Source organism: Oncorhynchus kisutch, linkage group LG6, assembly GCF_002021735.2.
Source record: "Oncorhynchus kisutch isolate 150728-3 linkage group LG6, Okis_V2, whole genome shotgun sequence".
NCBI lineage: Eukaryota > Metazoa > Chordata > Actinopteri > Salmoniformes > Salmonidae > Oncorhynchus > Oncorhynchus kisutch.
Window position 1 is genome coordinate 79,241,125 of NC_034179.2, and position 12,001 is coordinate 79,253,125.

Below are 12,001 nucleotides of genomic sequence, written 5' to 3' on the forward strand. Positions count from 1 at the left end.
TTTGCTGCAGTATATCAGGATTACAGGAAGGACACACAGTAGTAGAGTACAGTCAAAACAGAGCCAAGAGTGACCGTGTGGCTGTAATTAAATTCAGAGTCAGGTGGCTGATTCACTTTTATGTGTGCCAACGTCACTGATTCAATTTACAGTACACAGAGTGACAGTCCCGTGTCTTAGTGAGCCAGTTTGTCTCTCATTTAGAGGAATACACTTTACTGGTACAGACAGCGGTACAAACCAGGCCATATCCTAAAGACAGGTCTGATAGTGAAAGAGACACTGATCAGTTTTCCCAGGAGTCCATTCTACCAGGAAGATACAAGCTCAATAATTAGATGTAATGTGGTGTTTCATGTAACACCTGAAAGGGTACATAGAGATCTTAAACATGATCATAGGATGATAGCTCCATGGAACTGCATTACGGTGAACTAGTGTTCATTTTCTGTCCTTAGGTAACTGTCAACTTCAAATGAAGCAATAAATACACTGAGTGTACAAAACATTAAGAATGGCTGCTCTTTCCATGACATAGACTGACCAGGTGAATCCAGGTGAAAGCTATGATCCCTTATTAAGGTCCCTGGTTAAATTCACTTCAATCAGTGTAGATGAAGGGGAGGAGACGGGTTAAAGAAGGATTTTTGAGCCTTGAGACAATTGAGACATGGATTTTGTATGTGTGCCATTCAGAGGTCGAATGGGCAAGACAAAATATTTAAGTGCCTTTGAACAGGGTATGGTAGTTGGTGCCAGGCACACCGGTTTGTGTCAAGAACTGCAACACTGCTGGGTTTTTCATGCTCAACAGTTTCCTGTGTGTATCAAGAATGGTTCTCCACCCAAAGGACATCCAGCCAACTGGACACAACTGTGGGAAGCATTGGAGTCAACATGGGCCAGCATTCCTGTGGAACGCTTTCAGCACCTTGTAGAGTCAATGCCCTGACGAATTGAGGCTGTTCTGAAAGCAAAGGGCTGGGGTGCAACTCAATATTAGGAAAGTGTTCCTAATGTTTGGTATAATCAATGTACATTCCTTGCTAACCAGTTTGTTCTAAAAAGCAAACTCCCCTACAGCGATCATCCATCCATGTCACTTAATGAAACTCATGTTTCACTGTCAATCAACAGTTAACTGCTGGTGAGGTGGAGACATGAGATCAAATTTGGCCTCAAAGTCCACATTTTTCCCCTTTACCATCTCAACATGCAAAACGGCAGCTTTACTATATGTTTTGTCCTGGAATGGAGTTCTCCCCTGCACACACATACAGTGATGATTGCCCGCTAGCAGCAGCAGTGGTCAGTATGCTATTCAGTGAGGATATACTGTAAGGCAGGGTTCCCCAACTGGTGGCCCTCTGGCCGAATTTGCCCACAGGTGATTTTATTTGGCCACCCAAGTTTTTTTTAGCAAAAATAAATAAATAAATGCAAATCAGTTCCAAGTTATTTTAATTTTGAAAATCTGTTCCAAAGTATTGCCACACATAATAGAGAGATATACAGTTATGTGATCATATACTATGTTATTATGTTTTAGTCAAATATGATATAGTATTCGTTTGGGATTTTTGTGGTCAATATACAGTCTACAAATAATTTGTAACAAAAGGAGGCGTCCAACCGAAACCTAGTTAGATATATATGTGACAGTATAAAAGACCATGTAGGCACAAAGCTCTTGTGTTTGAGTGGCTCTGTGTGGTTGTATTGTACACTATTCCTGGGAGGCCTGACCTCTCACCAGGAAACACTTACTGTAATCATGGCACAATGAGACCTGCCTCAATGGAGACCTGGGGCCTCGAGGGATCAGAAAATACCTGACTGAAAGACAAAATGGTGGCTGGTTTGAATGCACGACTCAGTTCCTGTGAAAGGAGGGCAAGTCTCAAGACTGTAAGGGGATGTGTCAGTGGAGGATATACCCCCACGGCGTATATACAAGCCAGTGTATCTGCTAGCCACCCCAGATCCAGTTTAAATTAGGATTTGCTGGGTATGCAGTGATGTGCATCCGGTTAATGCTGGCTAATGCATTAGGGCCCTTTGAGGTTGGTTTGATGTAGTTAGTCATTGCTAATGTCAATCCATTCAGGGAGTCAAACTTGATCTGCTTTCGGACGACTGACCGTACCCACAGCTGACACCAAAAAACTATTAAAACATACTACCGTTGCTCTCAAGGTCCTCTGGCTCTGTCACAAAGATGGGCTCAGGGGTGGGTTCCCTCGCTGGCTTGGGGTTGGGTTCCCTTGCTGGCTCAGGGGTGGGCTCTCTGACGGGGACCTCCTTCCCCACAGATTTGGCGATGAGGTCAAGGATGGGCTCCTCAACAACGACTGGGATGGGCTCTGGCTCAGGGATGGGCTCAGGCACGGGTTCTGGCTCAACCACGGGCTCTGGCACGGGCTCTGGCACAGCCTGCAGAGACAAAGTGTATAACAGATATAATCTACTATACACCAGAAATGCTGTTTAAAACAATGGAATTGTGATTAATATTGAGCAAAAAATCTGACCACGAACATTACTTTGTTTTCCAATGGCCTTCAATGGTCAGTGTAGCGGCTAATGGAGGTTAATAGGGAATTGTGTTGTATTCCCAACCTAGCTGTCCTAGGTTCTAAATATAGCTGAGCTTTAGGCTAGACTTGTTTCTATAGTACCTGAGACAATTACATTAGTGGAACCAACTGCTCACGTTAATAACAATAAGAACTGATGAGTGTTGTTTGTCATGCATAGCCTCCTGGGGAATATAAGACAGAGATGACTGAGGCCAGTGATTGTATATGAGAACTCATCAGCTCAACCAGTACTGACTTTGGGAAACTGCCAAGAATAGAAACACTGAACAGAACTCGTGCAAAAATACAGAGTGAGTGTCTATCAAATTGTCACTAAAGACAGCAATAGGACACCCCCATAGTATCCAAATTGCCCCAGTCTATAAGGAGTAGGTCTATGGTGAGTAAATATAGCCATATACTTAAACAGTATCGCATCCCACATTCTATAAAAAGTAGAAAGGCTTTTTTTCTGCTCTGAAATTGGTGCTGGAGGGACATAACCCAGAATATCATCCTTCACATGCTGAAATGTAAAACCTGCATATTTTGTGCAAACCTCTACAAATTGCTGACTCAACTGCAGAGCCCTGTGGACGTCATAACCTCTTGACCCATTGTAATGGTTCTTCTATGAGTGACAGCTGTCATTTGCAGCTCACTCTCTCAGGTTCTTGTTTAGTGGCTGTGTCCTCTCTGTATGCCGCCTGCCAATGACACAGGCACAAATAAACCCCTCTTCAATCCATCTCCACCCCTCCCTCTCCAGACCGTTCCCTAGCCCTGACAGAACTGGATTCGCAGGAACTCACACATACACACGCACCAAAAATATATTTTCATGCTTTTGGTGTCTAATACTTGGGAGAACTAATCTCACAGTGAGGACACAGAGAGACAGTGAGGTCACATATGGGGACACAGTGGGCTCAGGGCTTGACGCGCTGCCAGAGGCCTCCTGTCATCTCTCATCAGAGTAACAATGGCTAAAGCCTAGAACTAAGAGTATAAGTAGGGTGCTCATTTACAGTAAAGTCCAGCTCTAAAGTAGTTTTAAATTCTCCAAATGTAGAAGACCAAAGTGACAAAGTGAAGGAAAGAAGCTGAAGGTGATTTAATCAAAATATTAAATGATTTGTTGACATTTCTGCCTGTGGCTGTTCATATTTGTGTCTTTATAAATTGGCCACATGACTTTAAAAAGTGTATATTACATTTTGCAGAGAAAGCTCATGGCCACCTGGGTCACAACCCTCCCCCTCCTCTTGGAGCAGACTTTATGACGATGGACATGTCGCCAGGGGCATGGATTCTACCAGGCCCAACTGTGTCTCATGGCTGCTCAGGGGTTAGGCTCTCTTTAGACTACTCACACCCAACCAATGGAATGGAATCCATTTAGCAGACCTACCCACCAACAGCCTCTTCCCCTCTGCCACTGAATTCCTCAGCTATTAAACACCAAAATACTCCATGCATAGGACCCAACTCACACATTCACAAAAGCAATCTTATTCAGGGTCATAATAGGGCTGAATGTAGGGCTATAGAATCCCTTTAGAGCAATGGTATTCAAACCTTTTCAGCGGGGACCACATTTTTCGGGCCAGAATTTCTCTCGACCCCACCCTAGCACAAATCTAATGACACAATCTTAAAATCGTTAAATGTAGATTTTATATTAACAAATAAACCATTCATTGCATTTTGATCTCTGCATTTTGATCTCAAAACCCCCACTGCAGTTCCCCTGACCTTGAATACCACTGCTTTAGAATGAGATGATGCATTGCTCACATTTTGTAAGTCTAAGATTCAACATCATCACCAATACTCAATTTTTACATCTCCTAATTTGGTCAGAGAGCTCTCTCTCTAGTAGAAGTGTATGAGGTCATGATTCCATTCTGCATCAGTCATTCATTTCTTAGGCTCCTCAAGTGTCTGTACCACCCAGACACCAAACGTAGTCCAAGAGCTGTAGGATGGCTTGCAGAGGATTTAGGGTCCTGTTAACAACTGCCTGTCCAATTAACCCCTCACTCAGCTCATACAGTGACATTGACCTCTGTAAATGTGGCATCCACTGACATGCACTCAGTCATTTTGGGTCAGTACACTCTTAGAAAAAAAGGGTTCCAAAAGGGTTCTTCGGCTGTCCCCATAGGAGAACTCTTTTTGGTTCCAGGTAGAACCTTTTTTTCTTAGCGTGTATGGGCCATGACCTCACAGCATGAGCACATCAAAGCAAATTGTATTTGTCACATGCTTCGCAAACAACAGGTGTAGACTAACAGTGAAATGCTTACTTAGAAATAGTGACACAAGGAATAAATACACAGTTGATAACAATAATGAGTAACAATAACATGGCTATATACAGGGAGTACCAGAACTGAGTCCATGTGCAGAGGTATGAGGTAATAACATGGCTATATACAGGGAGTACCAGAACCGAGTCCATGTGCAGAGGTATGAGGTAATAACATGGCTATATACAGGGAGTACCAGTACCAAGTCCATGTGCAGAGGTATGAGGTAATAACATGGCTATATACAGGGAGTACCAGAACCGAGTCCATGTGCAGAGGTATGAGGTAATAACATGGCTATATACAGGGAGTACCAGTACCAAGTCCATGTGCAGAGGTATGAGGTAATAACATGGCTATATACAGGGAGTACCAGAACCGAGTCCATGTGCATAGGTATGAGGTAATAACATGGCTATATACAGGTAGTACCAGTACCAAGTCCATGTGCAGAGGTATGAGGTAATAACATGGCTATATACAGGGAGTACCAGTACCGAGTCCATGTGCAGAGGTATGAGGTAATAACATGGCTATATACAGGGAGTACCAGTACCGAGTCCATGTGCAGTGGTATGAGGTAATAACATGGCTATATACAGGGAGTACCAGTACCGAGTCCATGTGCAGTGGTATGAGGTGATAACATGGCTATATACAGAGAGTACCAGTACCAAGTCCATGTGCAGAGGTATGAGGTAATAACATGGCTATATACAGGGAGTACCAGTACCGAGTCCATGTGCAGAGGTATGAGGTAATAACATGGCTATATACAGGGAGTACCAGTACCAAGTCCATGTGCAGAGGTATGAGGTAATAACATGGCTATATACAGGGAGTACCAGTACCAAGTCCATGTGCAGAGGTATGAGGTAATTGAGGCAGCTATGTTCATATAGATAGAGGTAAAGTTACTAGGCAACAGGGTAGATAGACAGTAGCAGCAGTGTATGGTAAGTGTGAAAGTGTGTGTATGGGTGTGTGTGTGTGAGTGTGGCCTCAGTATGCATGTGTGCACGTGCTATGTTTGGGTGGGCGTATGTAGTGTGTATGTGTGTGTGGGGTGTCAGTGTAAGTATGTGTGTGTGTGTGGGTAGAGTCCAGTGTGTGCATAGAGCCTGTGCATTTGGCTATTCAGCCGTCTTGTTTAACAGTCTTGTGGCTTAGAGGTATAAGCTCTTCTGGGCCCCTTTTCTTCCAGACTTGGTGAACTGGTACCGCTTGCTGTGTGATAGCAGACAGAACAGTCTATGGCTTGGGTGACTGGAGTCTTTGACAATTTTACGGGCCTTCCTCTGACACCACCTGGTATAGAGGTCCTGGATGGCGGGGAGCTTGGCCCCAGTGATGTACTGGGCCATACAGTTTTCATAGCAAGCGGTGATGCAGCCAGTCAAGATGATCTCAAGGGTGCAGTTGTAGAACCTTTTGAGGATCTGAGGGTCCATGCCAAATCTTTTCAGCCTCCTGAGGCGCATGCTCTGAGTACTCGTTCTGGTATTCCGTCTGGCCCATCGGCCTTGTAAATGTTATCCTGTTTAATGGTCTTTCATCATCTACGGAGAGCGAGATCACACAGTTGTCTGGTACAACTGATGCTCTCATGCATGTTTCAGTGTTGCTTTCTTCGAAGCGTGAATAGAAGGCATTTAAGCTTGTCTGGTAGGCTTGCGTTGTTGGGCAGCTCACAGCTGAGTTTCCCTTTGTAATCCGTAATAATTGGCAAGCCCTGCCACATCCATTGAGCGTCAGAGTCGGCGTAGTAGTATTCGATCTTAGTCCTGTATTGATGCTTTGCCTGTTTGATGGCTCATCGGAGGTCGTAGCGGGATTTCTTATGTGTCCAGATTAGTGTTCCGCTCCTTGAAAGCGACAGCTCTACCTTTAGCTCAGTGCGGATGTTGCCTGTGATCCATGGCATCCGCTTCATCGGAACACTTTCGTATTGAGCACGTCAATAGTACTTGCTATTTTAGTTTTTGTTTCAAAGCAGGAAGCAGGAGGATAGAGTCATGATCTGATTTGCCAAAGGGAAGGTGAGGGAGGTCCTTGTATGCGTTTCTGTTCAAGAGTTTTGCCGCCTCTAGTTGCACAGGTGACATGCATCTTTTATTTATTAAATGGATTTCAGTTTCCCTACATTAAAATCACCGGCCACGAGAAACGCCGACCTCTGGATGTGCATTTTCTTGTTTGTTTATGGCCCTATACAGCTCGTTGAGTGTGGTCTTACTGCCAGCATCGGTTTGTGGTGGTAAATAGACAGCTGCATAGCTGTGTACACCTGATACCTGCCATCTGCAACATTGACAGTGGTCCGTGCATAGAAGGAGGCAGAAGAGAATGATACCTCTCTGCAAGTGGATACTGAATAACGTGGCTACCTTTATAGCAACAATAAACAGAAGGGTGATAAACTGCATTGGTCTCACTGGAGAACCTCTTAAGAGTTGTTGGGGTAGGGCCCTTGGCCCGCCAAGTGAAATTCTAGCCGCCCCCAGGGAACTTATAGTGCTACCGTGCCCCTTGAGTGGGTGGTGGGCAAGGGTGGTGTTGATACCACACCTCTGATGTAGCGGGATGAACTTTGTGTATTTACTGTCCACATCAAGACTGCATCAGCTGAGAATTCAGCTGAAGCCCCTTGGGTGTATTGTACCCTCTCCTTTACATTGTCCATGCCAGTTCTCTTCTCTTCCTCCATTGAGATGGAGGGGGTACCAGGCTGTCTGTGTCATGTTGTTGCTGTCCATCAGACAATCCCCTGAAAAGAGGCTCAGGGCAATGGGCCAAGGCATCTGGGGTGGAATAGTGTCCTGTTGTCTCAGCAACCTCCCACCCCTGCTCTGTGTCTCTGCATACACACAGACACATTGTTCCCCCAAAGCCACTGCCTTATCGGTGGCTGATATTACCAATGAATGAAACAACGACAGACATACCTCGACAGTGTGTGGCGCTATACAGCGAGGAACATCCGGTGGGGTAGCATGAAGCCAATTAGTGTTCAGAACTCTCAAGTGCAGAGCTAGCCATAGGGTGTTGCTAATAGAGGTGTTGTTAACAGGCAAACACACACAGCTTTGTGTCCTGGCAGTCAATGGTCACAGTGTGCTGTGGCGGCCTGCAGGAATGAGATCCTACTCCATTGTGCCATCGATGACATCACCACTGGACTGGAGACCGTGGGTGAGGTTTCATTTCAGCATGTCATTGGCTCTGAATTGAGTCCAAATGTTGATTCTCACGAATAATGATTGACTTGGAATATGTTTTATTATTACTAAAATTATACAATAGTTTAGCCCTGGTTCTGTTATCCGAAACAGCTGACTTTTATTAAGTAAGAACATCCTCAATGATTGAGGCCACATGATGGCAATCAAAAGAGTGAATCACATGATACAGTTTATCTGTTGTTTTGGCAGAACAATACACAGAGCCAGAGCAGCAACACTTCTATAGGAAACAGCTCAGCCCACCATGACTTCCTCCATACAGACCAACACTGTATAGAAAGCATGTACTGTACTGTTTAGACATACAGTATACAGCACTGCAGTTGACGGTAGCTTTTAAGAGGAACTACCTGCCAAGAGGCCTGTGCAGGCCTGGCCAATGAATTTACAAAGAGCTGCTGTTTCATAGCTTTTCACTGGGGGATTGGCTAACCTTTTAAGAATGGAAATGACTCCCTCATGCTTCCTCTCTCCCCCTCTCACTCCGGCACTGGGCAGACCTCCTCCATTCCTCTGTGTTGACTTGTCTAGTGCACAGCGCAGGGCCCAACATGGCCAGAAAAGACACCAGGGTTTCAGCTCTATGGTGAGTCAAGCTGGGGAGAGAGGGAGTCAGTGCCCACTACAGTGTCAGTGCCAACTGCCAACTTCTTGTCATGGGCCAATGCCCATGTTACAGAGGGGAATTAGCAGTTGTAATGTGATTTGAAGCCATGGCATTGTCTTCTCATGGGGATGGGTGCCTGTCTGGATCTGGTTGTGAAGTCCAGCTGGGAAAGGGAAGGACAACAGGACCCAGAGCAGACTGTAGCTCCAGCGTGCATGCAGAGGTAGGTAGGCAGAGAAACGAGGGGAAATACCAAGAGAGGTAGGTCAGCGGAGAGCTTGACCAATGAGTAAGCAGCCCTGCAGATTCCATCACAGGATACTGTTAGGAGTCTGACGATCACACAAGAGAGCAGAGAGCTGAGGAATGTTCTGAGAAACACTCCCTAGTCTCCTCTTCTAGTCTGTGCACTATACACATAATTAAGATTTACTTATGAACTGCCCTCATGGGACAACTGACAAACATTGGATTTACCCAATGAGCACTCAAAGGGTACCATACACTGGCCCTTATATACTAAGAATGTTTTGCCTGCAACAAAACACGTTAACAGCCTTCAACAGCAAACTACAGTGTCCTCCATGTTGCATCTGACTAAAGAACAGCTGATTCCAGCTGTTGCCTGTGTGTGTCTCTGCCTTCTCCAGCGTGAGCAGTGAGTTAGCGAGCAGGCCCAGACACATTCCCATGTATAGTGTGTTTCAGCACGATGGAAGAGGTTAGAATGGGAGGTGCAGAGAGGTGCAAACAACTTCTTGAGTGTTTTACATGTTCAGCTAAATAAAGCTAAAAGTCACATTTGTGTTGTTCCTCCCTGATACAGTAATTCATGGAAGATGTATCGCTAAAAAAGGTGAGCAAATACAACACTTGATTAACATGATTACATTCAAGCCTGAGGCAGAGAACGCTAGCTTAACTCTTTCTGACTGTACAACAAGAAAGGATGGGTATGGGGGCAGGGTGTAGAGTGTAGCAGCCATTGGAACATGTAAAACAAGAATGCTGTTTTATTGCTCATCAATCTCAGCCAGAAGGATACTACAGTATATCTGCTACCTTAAGTCCAACCCTGACACATATACACATCTGTAGAGTGCATATATCACCAGATAGTTAAGTGGGGAGCATTGAAGAGAGAAGGGGGAAGTCTTCATCTCAGAACACAATGCAGACATTGACTTGAAAGGGCCTGGATACTGGGAGTTAATAAGTCATGGCCCCTGATTGGTCACTATAGACTGACATGTCTGTGTACATGTATGTATGTTATATGGTGTGCTCCTCCATGACAAGTGTGCGCACACACACAATGTTCCAACACTGCTACAGCTTGAGTATGGAATAATGGGCTTTAGTGGAGATTGTTTCCTTTCTGGTTTTGACGGGACCACGATAACATGTGGCATATTCACAGACTACTATAGGTGTAGGGTACCGTTCAAAAGGTTTGCAGACCCAACCCATAACAAGCAAAAAAAGACTGCTGAATATTCAGTACTCTGTCTTGGCAATGTGTAATTGAACATTTGATGGAGAAAGTACTGTTCAATACTGTTGATGTAGTATAGTGAGGATATGGAATAATGACTGTGGGTTGGCTTCTGATCTTAATGTTTCTCTTTACATTTGTCAGTGGCTGCTCTATAGGGTCTATACTAGTCTATAGGGTTTGAGAAGGGGGACAGTAACACACATTTCTGAGCATCACACCCAAAACAACACAGGTGAGTGATAGTGAGAGAAGATTAAGGAACAGAAATGTGAAGTTCAAACAGAAGGAACTATGGACGTGACACAGAGCATGCCTCTGCTGCTAAGCACACACAGACATACAGGAGAAACATGAGCAGACAGAGGGAATGAAGGAGAGGAGAGGGGAGGAGAGAGGGTTGGGGTAATGATAAGGGAACACTTTTAGCAAAGCAAGCAGCACAGGAAGGCGCCCCAAATTCCACAGCTCCAAGATGTAGCCTTGGTCGCAGAGAAAAGGTTTAGTGATTGTAGAACTCTATACCTCCAGTTAAAATGTAAATATGCAGTTTGTATTACATTTGTGCAGAGTAGAGTAGTGCAGGTTAGCTACCAACCTGGTAGATGAGAGGCCAGATGAATGATGTGAAACCGGTAAAACATGCACACACGTTATTGTAGATAATATTAGACTTCAAACTTGTGCAGAGCGGAGCAGTACATGGTGGTTTTCTAATGTAGTCAATGAGAGCCCAGCTCCAGATCATTGATGTGAACGCTGATGGTGATAAAACAGACAACATGTTATTCTAATCTCGCCCCTCAGAAAGCCAGCCACACGAGGTGCCATGCCATTCGTACTGTATGTAGACTCGCCAGTGAGCTCCCCCAGCCCCAGGGCTGCCGCAGCACAACTTGGCTGGGTCCCATATAGCAGGCAACAGAGAGAAGTTATGTCTCTCATAACAGAGGAGGCTGTATGGGCTGGGTTTCTTTATAAGCACTTTGTGACATCTGCTGATATAAAAAGGGCTTTATAAATAAATTGGATTGATTGTTTCACCTTGAGGGAGGAGAGAGAGAGAGAGAGCACTCTTAAATGTGCACTTTAAATGCAACTGTAAAAAATAAAGATAATAGTAAAGCTCAGACAGTAATGCTGCGTTCATGTGCTAGTCGGAACTAGGAAACTCAGAAATGTCCGACTTGCTAACTGGTTGTAGTTATCCACATGCCGGTTCAACCAGTTAGGAAGTCTGAAATGTCTGAGATCCGACTAGCATGTGGAGCATGTGAGCGCGGCAAAATGCACGGCAGGTGCTAATGTACACACAAACCACCCCAATTTAGATGGCATGGTGCCACTAACATAGTGATAAAGTCAGTCTAACAAAGAGGAGCATAAACATAAATACTACAGAAGAAGCTGTAAAATAGAAACTAACGGTAAATAATGTATTGTGTCATTTTGGAGTCATATTTATTGTAAATAAGAATATAATATATTTCTGAACACTTCTACATTAATGTGGATGCTCCCATGATTGCGGATAATCATGAACTAATCATGAATAATAATGAGTGAGAAAGTTACAGAGGTATAAATATCATACCCCCCCCCCAAAAAAAAAAAATGCTAACCTGCCTTGTTATTGGTAATGGTGAGAGGCTAGCATGTCTTGGGGCATTATTTTTGTGCCTCTGAGAAAGTAACAATCATCATTATTCATTCAGTATTAATTCACCATTAATTTCTATTGGGCACAAAATAATCTGAAACACAAA

General features: G+C 44.4%; 1 protein-coding gene across 7 annotated transcripts in view; it reads right to left on the reverse strand.

The window, feature by feature from the left end:
- Positions 1-12,001, reverse strand: part of LOC109884882 (E3 ubiquitin-protein ligase RNF12-B) — a 38,285-nt gene that overhangs the window by 24,660 nt on the left and 1,624 nt on the right. For all 7 annotated transcript variants that reach the window (XM_020476781.2, XM_031827790.1, XM_020476783.2 and 4 more), the window contains exon 2: positions 2,184-2,433. In XM_020476781.2, the coding sequence (XP_020332370.1) occupies positions 2,184-2,433 (250 nt within the window). The remainder of the gene's footprint in view (positions 1-2,183; positions 2,434-12,001) is intronic.